Source organism: Aedes aegypti, chromosome 3 (genome assembly GCF_002204515.2).
Source record: "Aedes aegypti strain LVP_AGWG chromosome 3, AaegL5.0 Primary Assembly, whole genome shotgun sequence".
NCBI lineage: Eukaryota > Metazoa > Arthropoda > Insecta > Diptera > Culicidae > Aedes > Aedes aegypti.
Window position 1 is genome coordinate 288,657,582 of NC_035109.1, and position 17,561 is coordinate 288,675,142.

Genomic DNA, 17,561 nt, shown 5'->3' on the forward strand with positions numbered 1-17,561 from the left:
TCTCTCGTACAGTATGTGTCGAGAGAGCGTTCAAAAGCAGCAACTCTCACAGACTATTTACAACGGTATCGAGTCATTCGGGCGATTAATGTTTTGCATAAAATTGGTGATAACTTCCATATTTTCTGGTAATGCAACCTCAAACAACTTAATTATAAACTATTGGATCATCGAATACTTCTTTTGTTGCAAACATAGCACAGAAAATGGAAAATATTCGCTGCTGTTAATTATTCTTGATCAGAATAATAGTTTGTCAGCGAATGTTACAAGTGTTGACACACAGTGATCGGCGTCAAACAGTGAATGGTGTGTGCCTGTCTTTTCTCTTTCGTGGCTCTTTTTCTTCAATGAACGATAAATGTCATCCGTGTTGTGTGAAAGCAGGCGGATAAATGGAATGAAAATATGGTTCATGTGGCAATGATCGTAAAATTTTCCAAAACATGTTTTTTAAGAAATTAGTTCTTTTCGAGAGGTTCATCAAAAAATCATGCAACATTCTACTTCAATTTAAGGAATCATCTTTTCCTTGTCAGCAAATTTTTAGTAAATTCCTGAAAGGGTCCCCGAAGCAATTTCTGCAATAAATCAAGGATGCAAACAAAAATACTTGGCGCGATATCTGAAGTACCCGGAATTGTGATGTTATCGCTTATATATTTCAAATTGCTTTTGTTTTTGCTGCTACTTAGTCTGTTAAGGCCGATAACATTACAATTCCGGTTCACACTACAGTCGTCAAACTTTTATCAACCAGAAGTAATTTTGTAAGTTGTCACTATAGAATTCCATAAAGGTGTTTTGGACGGCTTTAGGACATTTCGTCGAATGACACTACTAATACAAAGAGAAAATCAATGAAGAGAAATCGATCACTGCAAATATGCCTGTATGATACTCAACGCGAGAAGTTATTATCACTCGACGCCATCGACACCGTCATGCAAGGAAGCCGATCATCAAAAGTTCAGTGCCCTTCCGAATAAATCGAATGGGCATAGCTGAACCAAGTTTCACGCTCCAAGCTGAAAAGTATGTCACATCATCGTTGGTGGTAAGCTTTCCCTTTTGGTAAAAACTAGCGCTGAAAACTTGCCTACAGAAATGATTCTTTGAAGCACGGTCATTTGTGCTCAAGGAGTGTAATATAGGTGGATGTCACAATCAACTGATTCACCATGAAGCTTTGAAAGAAAATGACAATTCGAGGTGACCAAATAGTTCTATGCCCAAACGTTTCATGTCGGTTCCGACATTCCAAATTCTCAACCACGGGTTTTAGGTTTTAAGACCTGAAACTCAAAATATCTTACAAGCAATCACACTTAAAGCTGTCATTGAATAAAGATCAGCAGTTATGTTTAAAGAACGATGCCTTTTTGGAAGAATAATAAGTTCAATTAGGCTTGAAACTTCAATAACTAAGCAACGGAAGTACTTAGGAGGCATTTTTTCATTAATTATTATATCCTGGAAGAATAATAAATTAAATATATCTTTATGTTCCCAACATTAAAGTACTCTAGTTTAAATAAAAATTGTGTCACCTCCTAGGCCCAATGTCACCCCACACGGCGGTAGTATATATTCTAACCACGTTGTAAAGCGTCGGTAAAATCATATAGATAGATTCATTAATGAATTCTTAAGAATGAATTTCAATCCATTGTGAAAAAACAGTTTATTTCTATACTGCCAATGTTCCTGGAAGAACTGTACGAATTCAGTTCAGCTCTTGAAACTCATAACAGCATTCCTTCATAAATCCCAGCAAAAATTCCAAGCTCTGGAAAGATTATTCTACGAAACGCCGGAAAGAATTCTTGAACTAGTTGCTAGTGAATGTTAAACAGCAGTTCAAGACGACATATGTGATGGAATTTCTTGGGTAAATAATAAAAAAATCATTTCAAAATCAGTAGTCAGCCTCTAAGGATAGTCGATGAAGAACTTTGGAAACAAACCATGAAGTTATTCGTTATGAAAAATGATGTTGGTTCCATTTAGTCCACTTTTCAAGAAAGAATCCTAAGGAGAGTGGATGCCCTCCATAGTTTTTTGTTTCAATCAATAATCTGGAAAAAATGTTTTAAGTTATCCAATTTCAATTTTTCACTAAATTTGTGGTATAAAATTTTAAATCTCTCGATAAACAAAAAAAATGTGTCTATGACTACCTTTCTAAGAGATACCGCTAGAATTTTTTGAAGGTATCAAAAATAAATCACAGACAACTTTAAAACAAGATCTGGATGCATTCAAGCATCAATACTTCACACAATTTCTTGAAAAGCCCCTAGATGAACTATTGGAAATGTCCTTGAAGGCATTTTCGGGAGCATCCTTGGAACAATTCATGAGGTTGCTGTTCTCAGTGACAAATGCTGGAAACATCAATTTCGAAATTACAAACAAATTCCTAGAGGTTTCTTCCGAGGAATGCTTTGCCAAATTCACTGAGCAGCCCTTGGATAAACTTCTGAAGGGACCATTGAAAAATCTATCCTTGGAGGAACTCCTGGAGCCGATCATTCCTGGCAGATTGTAAAAAATCGAATTTACAAGGGATTTTTTCTTGTTATAGGAGAAATCATTGGAAAATACGATATAGAGGCCCATTGAGCAATTTCTTCAGAAGCTTTTGAACATGTTCAATAAATCCATGGTGAATATATTGAACAAACTCTTGAAGATGTCCTTGGAGAGCATTGTAAGAAATTTAGCAGGATTCCTTGAAAAAAAAAATCCTGTGGGAATTAATCAAAAAAATTAGCTGGAATTTCTGGAGAGATCTGATGATGTAAGTTTTGCAAAACATCCAGCTACAATGCCTAGGAAAATTCCAAGAGATTCTGTAAAAAATGTTCTAGGTTGTTCTCAGTTCAAACCAAGTTTGAATTCTGGGAGAAGAAGCATCAAAAAGTTTGGATGTTTCTGTGACTTGATCACTGAAAAATAGTTCTTATAGGTATTCCAGAAATAATCCAGAAATACCTACAACAATATCGCAAGGATTCCCAAACAAAAATCTGACGTTTTTTGAAAAAAAAATAATGCAATTCCACAAAATATACCAAAAGCGATCTCTAAAGAAGAATCTCAATGATTGACTCAAAATCTCATTAGTGTTTTTATTGATTTTCTGGACAAATCTATGTAAATTTCTACGATTAATTCCTGAAGAAATGTTTGGAAGAATGCTGGATCTCCTGAATAATGAAGAATCTTATTAAGAACACCCAGAGGGAAAAGAATCAAAGCTCCTAATCTCCAAATAAGTTTCGAAACTTTTTTAAAACTAGCGATGCAATTTCTTAAGAGCATTCAGGAAAAAAAAAACTGGAAGACATCCATTACAACTGAATTTCTTAGACTTTTCATTAGGAACTTGTCTAATACTTCGATACATTTATTGCAAATATTGCTGGATAAAATATGAATGAAGTATCTGCAGCAATTATTGAACTAACTATTTTTTTAAGAAATTCATTGAAGAATTCATTGGTGAGTTCCTGAAGAAACTACTTCTAGAATCTATGAAGGTCCCTATACAGCAGGATTCGAAACTAATTTTACAATCTTATAGGGCAAAGAACTACTTGAGCACTTCTATGATTTACTTCGGCATATAGGAGGAGTTTCCTTGGCCAAATTGTCTGAAATCCATTCTTCCGAAAATTTACCAAAGTATCAAGAATAGAGTCCGGTTCCCTAGTTTTTTCAACATTCTTCAGTTTATTACTTGCAGATAACACTGTTGAGTAGTTATTTATTAACTTTTTTTGTTTTAAAAACTATTGGAAGAATAATATAGATGTACTATAAAATTTTCAGTGAATAAAATTGTAATTAAAACAGACAAAAAACAAACAACAAAGCAAGCTCGCTCACAACCGTTTGTCCCAACTTTTGCGGATAGGGATACAATCAAAAGCAAAATTGTCATGACAATCACAGGGCGCAACATTGCGATTAATTTAATTTTAAACACAAAACCATATTTTGTTCTAATGGATGCTGTTCGATAATGTGTCAATGTTAACCGACACGGAGAAAGTTCTCAAAAATTGCAATGCGAAGCCCAGAAAATCGCTGCGTACGTAGTGATAGATCATTGTCATATTATGTTCAAGTGGTTGCAGAATGAAATTGTTGCAACAAGAATAGGAGATGACAATGTCTTCGTTGCTGCGTGTTGGGTGACAATTGATTTACTGAAAAGGATAATAACTACTTAAGGATTGAGAACCACTGCGGCTAGTGACACGTGACTGTTTGCTTTTTCTTCTAACAGCTTCATCTTTCCGCGCGAAAGCTCCCCCAGCTTTGCTGAGGAGCACAACTTTTGAGTACACGCTCGATTGTTGTTTGTCTGACAAATTTATGACTAAAGTTCGGTGTCCTAGCAGCACCGCCGTGCGACATCGGGAGGTAACTGCCAAGCCAAAACCTGTCGGGGTTTCCCTAAATTATGCAATTAAATTATTTCTACTTACCGATTCTGCATTTAGTAGGAGGTATTGAGCGCGTTCGAGCATGGCTCCCTCAGTCACAGCCACAGTGCTTTGAAAAGTTAATTATTTAAGTTTCGGTATAATGACATGATTCTGGACTTCGTCTTCCGTTGCCAATTCCCCCTTGGAGTTCTTCTCTTACAGTTATTAGGAGAGTTTCCTCTTGAAATTTGTAGTACCTATATACCTTTTAGAAAAGTGGTGGAAATGGCAACCGATGGTCGTTCTCGTCGCACCGGAAGACTGGTGCCGAAAAACTTTGGTTTTCCACTAACCAAAAAGTACAGTGCCAAACGAAGGATCCAAAGAAGTTCGATTATGAATTTTGAATTAACTTTGACTTATCATACTGTGCGACACTGAAATTTAATTTTCCGAATAAAGTACCGCAGATCTATTCGAAAAACAAGTTTCATTGTTTTTGTTTTTCAAATAAGCGATGACTTCTTTTGCATAAAGGCGCTTCGCAAAAGGATTTTTTGAAGAACAGGTATTATTTTGAAGAAAACTTTTTTTTGCCAAGTATACATTATGGAAAATTTCCACGATTAAATTTATACGAAACGGTCTTATGCTAGATGTTCCATCCTTTCTTTTAAAGTACAATAGATAAATATAGATATTTTGAACTCTATTGAAGACTTTTTATTATTTTTTTTAATAATCTTATGTAAAACTGTAATTACCTTCACACATATTGTTACAATTCTGAATCATTATTTTTGCATGCCTTCATAAAACTCAATGTTGTACTTATTATCCAACACAATGTCAGGAAAACCTAGAATTAAATAAAACAATTGCTCTTTTTTTAGTTACACCATCTTTACTTACTAATGCAATTCATATAACCAGCCATGGACCGGTATCATTTCCGAGTCAACTCAAATGGCAGCCAATAACTCACAACATAAAGAGAGAAAAAAAAATAACTCCATTTTCTGCAATTTCAATTTCCTTAGTTGCAATCAGAATCGTTAGTGTGGGATCTTTTCACGATTTAACTTTACCGTTTGTATTCTAGTTGCATTCCGCACACTCATTTCCCACCGGCATAATTGAACTATGAGAAAATATAATGTAGACTTCATCGTTCGTTAGTGCCTAGCTGTTTAGTTCGTTGAATCTCTTTTTTTTCTGCTCCCAGAAATAGGATGCTCAGTGTTTCTTTCTTTCGCTTTCCCTAATTTGATTACATTTTTATCGCTGTTGTTATGGTCTTCTCATTTAGTTTGTGTCTGGATAGTATACAATAGAAAAATTTTCATCGTTTTCCGGAAGCAGTTTGCTTCTGTCATCAACAGGAGCGAGAGCACAGAGCGAGTCGCAGTACCTATCAACTCGTTTTCTTTTCGTAAACTTTTTAGAAATGTTTCCTATGATTTGAACCTGGAAGAAATAACGACCAGGGGGGGCACTAAACGTGACAAGGCGTATTAAGTATCATAGAGCAGGCAAGTTGGCCGGGTCGTACTTCATGTGCCGGCAATGGAATATGGTAATTCCTAATAACGAGTGGTGAACCGTTGAAAACGTTGTGTGAATACGGTATATAAATCAACACAGGACCAACAATTCAAATGCCACCGAAAGACGTGCACTAAATGGGAGATTACACTTCATTCAGGTTCGGTCAATTGACATTGTGGCATACTTATAGGAAAAACATACTGCCAGCTCTCATTTTAGTATTTTGAAATCACTATTACTTTCATTTCCCTCGAAAAAACATGTTCTAATTCATGAATAAGTTGCTAGGATACCATATATTTTTAGTGATGAACGCAGAATTGATGGTCATTTTTGTTTCGTCAAATTGATCTACTCATGTGACCATGCGGCTCCATTTCATTGTAAAATTGATTCTATCATTCATCCCTGTGCTCACATTTTTGTCGTCGTGTATTAAATCCACTCCAAACAAAGATTAAAGTGTTATTTCTAATTTCTAGTAAGATCTAAATACACATGATTATAAAAATACCAAGTCTAACGATTGCTAATAAAATAATTTCCTTATTTTTGATTTTGTTCATTGAATAGAATGCTTCAATCTTGTCACAGAATGTGGAATCGTGTCACATTTTTTAATCTCCTAACTAATAGCACGTTTAGTTTTGCTTAAATAATATAGAGTAAGTTAAAAAATACTGTCCATAAAACTTCATTACTATCATGTTCAAAATTACTTTGTCCACCTTTTTTTTGAAGAAAATTTAATGAAAAATTCCACATTTTCTCCCCTGCAAGGTCAACATCCAACCGATTCGCACTAAATAAAATTCTCATAAAACATCTTATCTGCAATTCGAGAGTAGTTCAACTTTCCGCAGTTATTATAAATCGTCTCGTCCGGTCGTTAAAAAGAATAATTTTCAAATCTCGTTAAGGCAAACGGGAAGCGCCAAACTGTTACTCTCGGGCCATAACTGCCCGTCGTCAGTGCTCCTCCTGGTCGTTCCGTCGTTTTTTATGCATTATATAACCAAAACCATCCTCGCAAACAGACAATATGAAACAAAGAAAATGCTAAATCAGCAGCGAACCGGCCGGCGTCCGGTAGCCGAACGAAACCGTTTTTAAATTTAATACCATTGTTCGCTTTTCCCAACAACAGAATTTTTATTTTCTAACATTTGGTCCGTTTGTTTTTCTCACCTTTTTTTTCGCTATGAAAAAATGTCTCCATCAACGAACCTCCGAACCGAATCAGGTGCAAGCAATTGTGGATCACCATCACCACATCGAGAACAACACCAAAACGGCATCGAAGGTTAGGTTTGCCGATCCGGCCGAGAACAAGGACATCTTCAACGACGACGACCGTGAAGAAAAGCATGAGGTATGTCTAGATTTGGGGGGCGAAGATTTTGTATCGAGATGATTGGTAACACTTCCTCTTTAGACATCTTTAAACCGTAAATATCTACCACGATCTTATTGTTCTAAACATGCTATAATTTGGAGGTTTCTAATATTTTAGGTCTAATTTTCATTACAAACAAGGAAATCAGGTGCTTCTCCTCTAGCGCTGGGCGATTTTGAATCGATGTTCCGAAAATCGATGTTTGATTCCGTTTAATCGATTTTTTGAATCGATGTTTGTAGCACTTGAAATCGGGTGAATCGATTTTCTTCATTGGATTATATCATTCGATTCATTTGGTAAAATCAATAGGTGTTTTTTAATAAGTAGATGAAAGAGATATATAATTTTGAAACATCCATGAAGTGTTTAGTATTTTCTATTAAATTTCAAGCTGATTTAACTAAAAGATGTTAAAAACGAATGCAAATGTATTTGGTAACATTTCAAGTTTCATAAATTTCAATTAGATTTCGATTCGAATCGATTCAAAAACATCGATGCAAAGGATTCGATAAAATCAGTGAATCGATTCGACAGTTTATATTTGAATCGTTTCAGTAACATCGATGTTGTGGACCTTTTTTCCTAACGCTATTCTCCTCTATTCACTCTCTCTCCTATTTCTGGCAAAAAAAAAACACTTTTTTTACTATTTTTCAATCTTATGTTTACTTTCGGTAAATTTACTTATCTTAAACGATTTCTAACGAGCTCAAGTAAGAAATAAGTATATAATTATTTGTATAAATCTATCCAAGTTTTGACCTTTGAGTTATTCGAAGGCCTTCAATATACTTGTTAGTTTGTACTTCAATTTCTGAATAGCCAACAAAAATATATTGTGAGGTAAGTAAGCGCAATAAATTTTATGCTATAGGGATACTTTTTAGATAATCTAAGCGATGAGAACTAAGTACCGTAAACTGGGGGGAAGTTGATCACTTTTGAGCGATTCTATGCTATAATTCCTAGTGGGATGCATGTATTATCATCCAAATATTTTTAAAACCTGTACTGGTTGAATGTTTAACGAATTTACAAACGAAATCTTGACGAATTGTTATCGTAATAACAAAAACAATTTTTGTAGATCAAAAAGTGGTGCTTTTGATTCCGGGGTGAAGTTGATCAATTACTGCGATAAGGTTCCTAAAATAAAGAAGTATGCTATTCACTAAGTTTGGGGTCTCTGAATCTGAATCAAGACTTAAAAATCTTACAACTTATTGATAAATCGGGTAATTTTTTAATTGAAAGTTGTGAATTAAAGATTACACCACATTAAACGCCTAAAGGTAGGCAATTTTCTTTGAAGTTAGCAACCCTCTTGAAAAAAGATCATTTTTTCTCTAAAATAAGAATTTGTATCCTCAACACAAATTCGAAACTGGGTACACAAAACATATCTGGAATGTATGAAACAGTTTATTAAAACTGTAGCTTTGTATAGCCGTGGAAAAAAGTCGATTGCTTAGAGAAGAACCCTTCAACAGTTCATGAAACATTTCCTAAAAAATCTGTTTTTCCATGAAATAATTACCTTGAATGCCAAACTGAATTTATGAAAATCAAGAGTAGCTATCAGGTAATGCCACAACTCAGAAATTCTGATAATTGAAATCGTGACATAGCTCTTATAACAGTCTATACATGTGGGTACGGGAATGATCAACTTCTCCCCGCTGATCAACTACACCCCGAATTACGGTACTTTGAATTTTTGGCCGTCACGATCTACGTGCTCACTCAACGCATGTATGCAGTATACATCCGTTGTACCTTGAAACAATGCGACTAGTTTTTGTAATAGTATAATCTATTAGTTAGACATTTAAGATGTTCAAAAAGGCTCGTTTAATAACGAAGTAAGTACAATTTTCAAGATTTTAAACCCCCTTCTCTTATTGTATTACATAGTGAGAAAGTTATTCTGATAAAAAATGTTTGTTTTCAAGGCATTTTATAAAATTTTCAAAAATAACACATCTGTACTTTTTTAATGTGATATGAAATGTTGGTTTGTCTTCTGAATGCCATCAAAAGATATTTTTTATGTTTGCCCTAATCAAAAATATTCACAAGCACGCATATTGCAAGACAAACAACAATAACGCTCAAACTGAAAGAGATAGCGAGTTTAATCACTCACTAAATTACGTTTATTATGGAGGATTTAAACTATTCTTTTTAAAGTTGATTTAATTCTTAACAATAATTCAAACAATTTCGCTCTTCTGAGAAACGCTAATAATTTTCCTTCTGACTTACTGTCATTTTTCAAAATGTTTTTCATTGACTATTTTGCCTCTGAGACTTTTAAACTGCTTGCAATGAATTAGAATGTGTTCTATGCTGTTTTCTTTTTGACACTTGCTGCAGATTGGAGGCGACTTTTTATCAAGTATGTGACCTTTGGTGAGTCGACTGTGTCCAGTACGACACCTAGTTAAACATTTTTGTTCTGCACTAGCTGGTCTGTCGATCCATGTTGCAGTACCTAGTAGGCTCGATGACCCTAAGCTGATTTTCAGATGATTCATTCAGCAATGTTTTATTAAATTTTTAATATACCAGATTTCTTACCAATTTAATTAAATCTTCTTTCGGGGTTCCTTCTTTTAGGAGTCAGCTAGTTCGTCCCGTTTGGCTGCTTCATCGGCAACTTCATTTCCGACAATGTTGACGTGTCCTGGAAGCCAGACGAAAACTATCTTCTTCTCTTCAAGGTTTTTTCTCAATTTGTTGGATAAAGGGATGCTTCGATGAACCTTTCAGCAATGCTTCTAAACAGCTTGCACAGTCCGTTACAATTATAGCCGATGACTTTTCGGGCACTAGTAATATTGCTTCGGTCAAAGCGGCAGCCTCAGTTGAGAAAATAGTGGATGCTGATGGAAGTTGTCTTTCGAACTTGATTTTGTGGCTTACTATTCCAAATCCAGTTCAGTTTCTAGCGACTGACCCGTCAGCGTAGAAGTGCTTGTGATACCCAAGTAACCAGTAAGCACGATAATGCGGCACGGTAACAGCATTATATTCGCATATAGAGTAATCATTTGATGCATGTCAGTTTTATATACGCATATAATGCTATTATAATGCCAGAAAAGGCGAAATAACGTGCCATTATAGTGCCAAGATATAACCGTGCTTCTCTGCACCACTAATGCTGATATAAGCCCATGTGAGAAACGTCAGTTGTTTTCGCCAGGTTTTTAGGGCGAATGTTTTGTGCTTTCGCGTATGCGGCCAAGCAACTGGTACACGAGGTAAATAAATGAATGAATGAAAACGAAAACCTCTAATAGTATGCAAAAAATGTAATAAAATGATACAGATAGTACTTCTCCGTATCAGACATATTCGTTTTGGTAGTTATCATCCTTTTGAGGACTTGCAATTGCCACATTTTGATCCTCGTTATGATGATGAAATTCCTCATTTTGCGTCTCGAACCTGCGACACCCGTATTGTTGAGTTGTTGTCCTGCTCCTTTGCTCCTACGGCCACATAAGATGAATAGTATTGAAAAGAAAAGTGACCAATTTAAACCATCACTTTTCCCCGTCATAAAACCTGCAATTGTAGTAGTGAGAAGATTTATGTTTTACTCCCTCTTACCACTATATGCTAACACAAAGCACCTGGTATATCTGTCAAAACACTGGATGGCATTCAAACATGCCCTGTATTCGAATATAAAGCCAATATAGTGCTTATTCAATGCCTGTATACATCAGGCTTAGAAGCATTAATGATGCTGTAATAGGATTACTATGCAGCGGAAGTGCTGTTATGAAGTGTGTAAGCATTTGTGATGCTATTATAATGCATGTATGCATCTATGATGCTGATTAAGGGCTTATTATTAGTGCTTATGGTTACTTGGGACTATTAGAGGTTTCCGTTTTCATTCATTAATTTATTTACCTCGTGTACCAGTTGCTTGGCCGCATACGCGAAAGCGCTCTGGCTGCGTACGTGAAAGCACAAAATATTCGCCCTAAAAACCTGACGTTTCTCACGTGGTCTTATATCAGCATTAGTGGTGCAGAGAAGCACGGTTCTATCTTGGCACTATAATGGCACGCTATTTCGCCTTTTCTGGAATTATAATAGCATTATATGCATATATAAAACAGACATGCATCAAATGATTACCCTATATGCGCATATAATGCTGTTACCGTGCCGCATTATCGTGCTTACTGGTTACTTGGGGTATTTCCGCGTAAAACTGCTTTCTAGATCATAGTGCACTGAATTACGCATAGCTGTAAGCTGCACAATGTCCAAATCAATCATCCAAAAAGGTCTTGTGGCCTTATCTGTCTTTATGAATATTTATACTACACACCTACAAACAAGCTACAAACAAGTGTAAAGTTGTGAAAAATATTTTCAAAGCTGTAAATCTCAAACGTTTCAATTTCTAAGGGCCGATTTCTTCACCTTCGCTTAAGCCGTAAACCACGTTTACCCATATAGTTAAACTAGGTTTAAAGCTTAAGCGGTGGTGAAGAAACCGCCTGTAAGTAGTCTAGAAAGCTTCAAACATTCAAAACCCAAAGCTATATTGGATGCCCTCTGGACACCTTACGATGTTCGACTAACAGAGATATAAAACGCATGCGAAAAACGACAATAACTTACTGTAGAGCAAGACTTATCCCCGAATATATTTTCTGCTAACTATCTAGGATTTTAGGCAAAAACTCACATATTGGAGGCCTTAGAATACCTTAGAGGTCTACACTTGTATAGATTGTTATGGATTATTATGTATTGCTTATCTGTGATCAATAAGGTACCGTGGGGCAAGTGGGTAATGGATTTCGCATAGGTGGGCTTCTCCAAATTCTAGAGACTTTAAATTAAAACAAATGTGGTTATGTATATATTTTAGCTTGACTCCCACCAAATATAAGCAGTATGCTGAAATTGATTTTTATGAAAAATTGAAGTAAAAAGTACAGAAAAAGTTTTTGAAAAACGTCTCTTTACTTTTCGCTTGCTCCACAAGTGGGGCAAGTGAACAGTTTATCGATTTGAGCAATAAATTCAAATACTAACAGTTATATTCACAATTCCTATTACTTTTAACATTTGTTAAGGCGTATCAATGAACAATAACATGAATAACATGTAAAAAAAGGAACATTTTATTCTTGTTACTTGAAGTTTCTTCTGTTCAGTTATATTTGTTGAAATGATTCGACAACATTTTAACTGCAACATTTCCAATGGTAGTTCTTACATCATAGGACAGCAATTGCATTTCTGCTCTGTAGAATTTTCTCCGCTTGTTATTTGTTTTTATAAAAATCGGATTTGACGTCGGATAACTCTTCGGGAGAAATCAAACGAAATCCTCCAATAAAGTATTTGGAAACTTTCTTATGTGGGTAGACCTATACTCCATTTTTTATGTTTTCAACTAGCTTTACATAGACATTCCACTAGATTTCCGTGCGTTCTCTTATATTGGAACTTTTCAATCAACGTCTTTCTTTTAATCGGCTGTCCGAAGTACACAAGTTAATATCGTAATATTTGACAACCTTTTTTCAGAGAAATGCCATGATAATAGCTTTTAACGCTTTGAGTATAGTATTTCTTGAATTATCAGTACGTTCTGTTATTCTATGGTAATTGGCTTGTTTAGGGGTATCAATTTTCTTACATATTCCGAATCTACGCTAAAAATTGAACTAGAATCCAAAGTTTCACAATTTTCCGTTACCTGGAACTATTTTTAAAACACGTTTGAAATTAGTATGGAAATCACTTTTGAATCACCCCTCGGCAAATTTTACTTCGGGACGAACTGTCATTGTGTAAATTGAAACGTCATTGAGTCAACGGATTGAAATTTTTGTCAATCATTTATAATATCAACATTGAGATATTGGAGTGCAATAAAATCGTGTTATACTTAGAATGATGTGCTCTTTCGATCAAGCTGCAACAAACTGTGAATTTTTCTTCACTAAACAACCCAATTGCGCACCTTATATACTTATAGCTACCTAACGAGAAAACACAAATTCAATCTCTAATGAGTAACTTTTCACTTGCCCCACGTGATTAGAAAAATGACGGTGTTTCAATTTAGTTATTTTTAGGTCTATGTCGAATTAATTCTAAAACTTTTTTCATTGCAGTTCAAAACTGTCAGAGGGGACAATTTAGAAGTGGTACAGGAAATTATTTTTCGAAACTTTTTTACACCGAAAATATGAAAAGAAGATTGTACACCGCCAACTTGTTACGGAGTAGTAATTGATTGGTTAACAATCTTTCGCTCTAATATGCAATAATGGTTGAACAATCTCAAAAATCTCTTACCTATCGTAATGTTCTTAATAGCCTCAAAGTTTCACGCATGAATTAAAAACGTTAATTCACATATTCAGTACATTTACCCACTTGCCCCGCGGTACCTTATAGACCTTTTATGAGTAAATTTATAACAAAAGCACAAGATTAAAGAAATTTTTAGCAAAAAAAGGTCGTTCTGGGTATTGTCGGGTTAAGCAAAGAATAAAATTGTTGGTGGATCTTCACGGTATAAATTCTCCCGGCCCAATCACGCCTTTATGTCCGTTGATTGAATTTTAAACATTTTTTTTCCATCCACTTTTCCCACCACCTGCCCAACGCCAGACTGAATCCGAGAAGGACAAGGACACCAAAGAGAGTGAGAACGACAATGATGCAAACAATGAAAATTCCGAGAAAAAGGAACAACAGCAATCCCCGCAGCCGGTGGCCAACAATGTGGCCTCGCCCGGAAAGGACAGCAAGAAGAGCGCCGCCGGAGATGAAACGCCCAAATCGCCTAGTAAAGCTAATTATAAGCCGTAAGTTATTTAAAATTCTCATTGTCGTTATCCTCCAAACACTGCGCCTGTAATAGAGTCGAGGACATGAATGAAGAGAAATTGCTCCCGGAAGTGGCGGCTATTAGCCGACCAGTCCTCTTCATATTTTACACCGTTTAGCAAAATTACCGAAAGCGATTTGTTTGTTCTCTCCCACGCCTAGATTGTTACTTACCTTTGATTTTTTTTCTTTTTTTTTAATAGTGATGAAGGCAACGTGAGACGAATGCACACGGCTGTGAAACTCAACGAGGTTATAGTCAACAAGTCGCACGACGCTCAGCTGGTCATACTGAACCTGCCTGGCCCACCGAAGGAGACACATGTGGAGCGGGAAAGCAACTGTATCCTTTTCAACTTACCAATTTCCAAATTATTTCACTTTTAGGAACGCTTTTACCCCAGAACCATGTGTTTGACTTTGTTTGACTTGGATAATGTCCTCCAAATTTTAATTTCACATTTAGATCGCGATGCCTTTGTCTGAAAATAACATCTCTCTCGCTCCGATGTATACATGTACGAAGAAACAATAGACTGCGAAATGATGATTACATATTCTTTGGGGTAGTCGAGTTCAGTACGCCTTCGAGCGTCGGGGTCTCTCAAGAGGCTCCGCAGCTTGTAGGTTGGAGCGCCCATCCAACTAATAGGGAGTCGTGGGTTCGATCCCCACCGGAGCACGTGGTTTCTTTTCGCAGTTTCAATTTCAATTTGTACATTTGACACGTATTTCGTCTTCAAAACCTTATAACAGCAAAATTCTTCATACAGGAATTGCCTAAAGTTAACTGTGCGAATAGAAAGACGTTACAATGGTTTCGGGCTAAAACGATTTTTTATATTCTTTCAGTTGTTTAGTTTTCTTCACAAAAATGCACTTCTACTTTTCCTTGACTCAAATCGTGAACCTCCGCAGACATGGAATTCCTGGAAGTCCTCACCGAAGGTCTGGAACGAGTGCTGATGGTGCGAGGAGGCGGACGAGAGGTCATCACCATTTACTCTTAAGAGGAATTCCGCACCAAACCACCATCCCTCCTTTCTCCTCTGCCTGCCGGATTCCGGTGGGTTAAGGATAGAAATTCTCCCACGGCTGCTAGATCCGAGGGTCTTAAATACGCTTCAAACATCGTCGCCGTCGTCGTCGAAACACACACACACACACACGAACATTCAAACAAACACACAATAAACACACATTACGAACACACAGAGATAACCTTTCAACAAAACACGAGATTGCTGGAGCGTGAAGTCACACATACAATAACATTTTTCTACACTCGAAAACAAACCAACAACAGAAAAGCAAAAGTTAAGAAACCAAAAACAAAAGTAGAAATTATAGTCAAACTGTGAATTCTAATAGTGTTAGGTTATAGAGTCGGGAATATGAGGAGAAAAAAAACAACACTAAACATTAGTAAAAGGAAAGTTATCAAACTTTTAAAAAAGAACGTACGTATCGCGATAGGATTTAGTAAATAAATAAAAATCTAGTAGAATACAAAATGAAAATGATAAGAAAAAACAGTTAAAAATGTTGACAAACTTCCGTTCAGAATGGAGGTCATGCGAATAAAACTGAATTGCAAGTCTATGTGTATGCGTGAAGAAGACATTAGGAAGCATTACTCTTTGAGTGAACGAACATAATGAAACATGAGGAAAAGAGGCATGATGTGTTCTGCTTTTTTTAATTTCAAACAAATTTAATCCAATTGTGAGAAAAAAAAGCGTAGTACCTTTCCAAAACGTGCGAGATTTACACATACTACAGCTACTTTGAGATACACACTCATTTACAACAACACAACAGAGAATAGAAACGTTACTTTTTATACTGGTGAATAAAGTTAATTATGCATTGTGTGGAAAAAAAATCCGAGATCAAACCGAAATACATGCACACAAGTAGAGTACCACCAAGAAGAACAATAGCTACTACTGAACGTCTACAGCAACATGCAATCAAATGAAAAATCAAGTAAAACCGAAAACGTCTATTAGCAGCAGCACTTTTCTGACCTAGAACGTCATATATTTTATACTTTGCCCACCTGTTTTTGTACACTAGCCTACGAACAATTTTTCAAACAACACCAAAATGTGACTCGAATCCGACGTGATCAAATAGGAAATCAAACAGTCGGGGTTACGATGATCGAAATTGAAAATCATGAAACACAATACCTAAGTATTAATTTACACAAACCAATTCGCTTGGATCAGTTTGCTAGACCGGTGCGTTTGTGAAACTGTAAGTTCGTTTGTGTGTCTGTGCCATCGTTACCGCGAACGCAATAGGGTGCGTTCGATTCGCAACATCGTTGATTATAGCTTTTTATCACTTTCACACACACACGTTGATAGGATGAAGAATTATCTTATCATTGTTAAGTGATTGATTTCGTTGAATATTCGGATTTTGTTTATGTTTAGATTTCTTTTGATTATTTTGATTTCCTTCCTAGTATTATTAGTTCCATTTAATGGGTTAACATTGTGCCAGGTGAACAAATTCGATCGTAGAGTAGAGTTATGTTTTATGTTACATTTTTTCGTGTATTGCTTTTGTTTGTTAAGAACTTAAAAGAAATTCCTATTTTTGTTGAGTTTAGTTGAAAATTTCTGGTTGTGTTTGATTACCGGGCGTCTTTATCACTACCTGTCACGCTTTTGAAAACTTATGACAACCCTGTTCAATTTTTAGCATTGTACTGTATGGTAACAGAATTGGTAGATTATTCTTCGTTTTTTCTTCACGTTTCAACTGAGACAGAGTCTGCTTCTTAGTTTAGTGTTCTTAAGAGCACTTACAAAGTTATTAACTGAGAGCTTTCTTTGTCAACTGACCTTTTTATTTGTGTATCGTGCAGTAAGCAAGAAGATATACTATGCTCTTGTTATTTAGAGAAAAATCCAATCCGGTGGGATTCAAACCCACAACCCTCAGTAAGTTAAATAGACATGGTTCAAGATACTTCGTAATCGTTTTATGTCTTCTAAACTATCCCATAGTTGAGAACGGATGATCCACGGCCGAAACAGCGATTTTTTTGTCTATGCAAATTTACGATGAGTACTCAACCATTTTCGTTCAGTATGAGAAAATCCAAATCTCGGTGAAACTTTTACCGCGATCTCGGTAAATGTTTACCGAAGATTGGTTACATGTGCCGAGATCTCGGTAAAACAAGCGCATCTCACAGTTTTCGAATAATCACCAAACTCTCGGTAGTTGTATTCTCAGCAATTTATTTTGCTGCGGTCGATGAAAAAAATTGT

The 17,561-nt window shown here is 35.9% G+C and overlaps 1 protein-coding gene across 14 annotated transcripts in view; it reads left to right on the top strand.

Annotated features, from left to right (window-relative positions):
• Nucleotides 1-16,829, top strand: part of LOC5575390 (solute carrier family 12 member 4) — a 791,918-nt gene extending 775,089 nt beyond the window's left edge. For all 14 annotated transcript variants that reach the window (XM_021849571.1, XM_021849567.1, XM_021849570.1 and 11 more), the window contains 4 exons: nt 7,231-7,359; nt 14,053-14,249; nt 14,475-14,614; nt 15,190-16,829. In XM_021849571.1, coding sequence (XP_021705263.1) covers nt 7,231-7,359; nt 14,053-14,249; nt 14,475-14,614; nt 15,190-15,281 — 558 coding nt within the window. In that variant the 3' untranslated portion in view covers nt 15,282-16,829. The remainder of the gene's footprint in view (nt 1-7,230; nt 7,360-14,052; nt 14,250-14,474; nt 14,615-15,189) is intronic.
• Nucleotides 16,830-17,561: the final 732 nt, after the last annotated feature.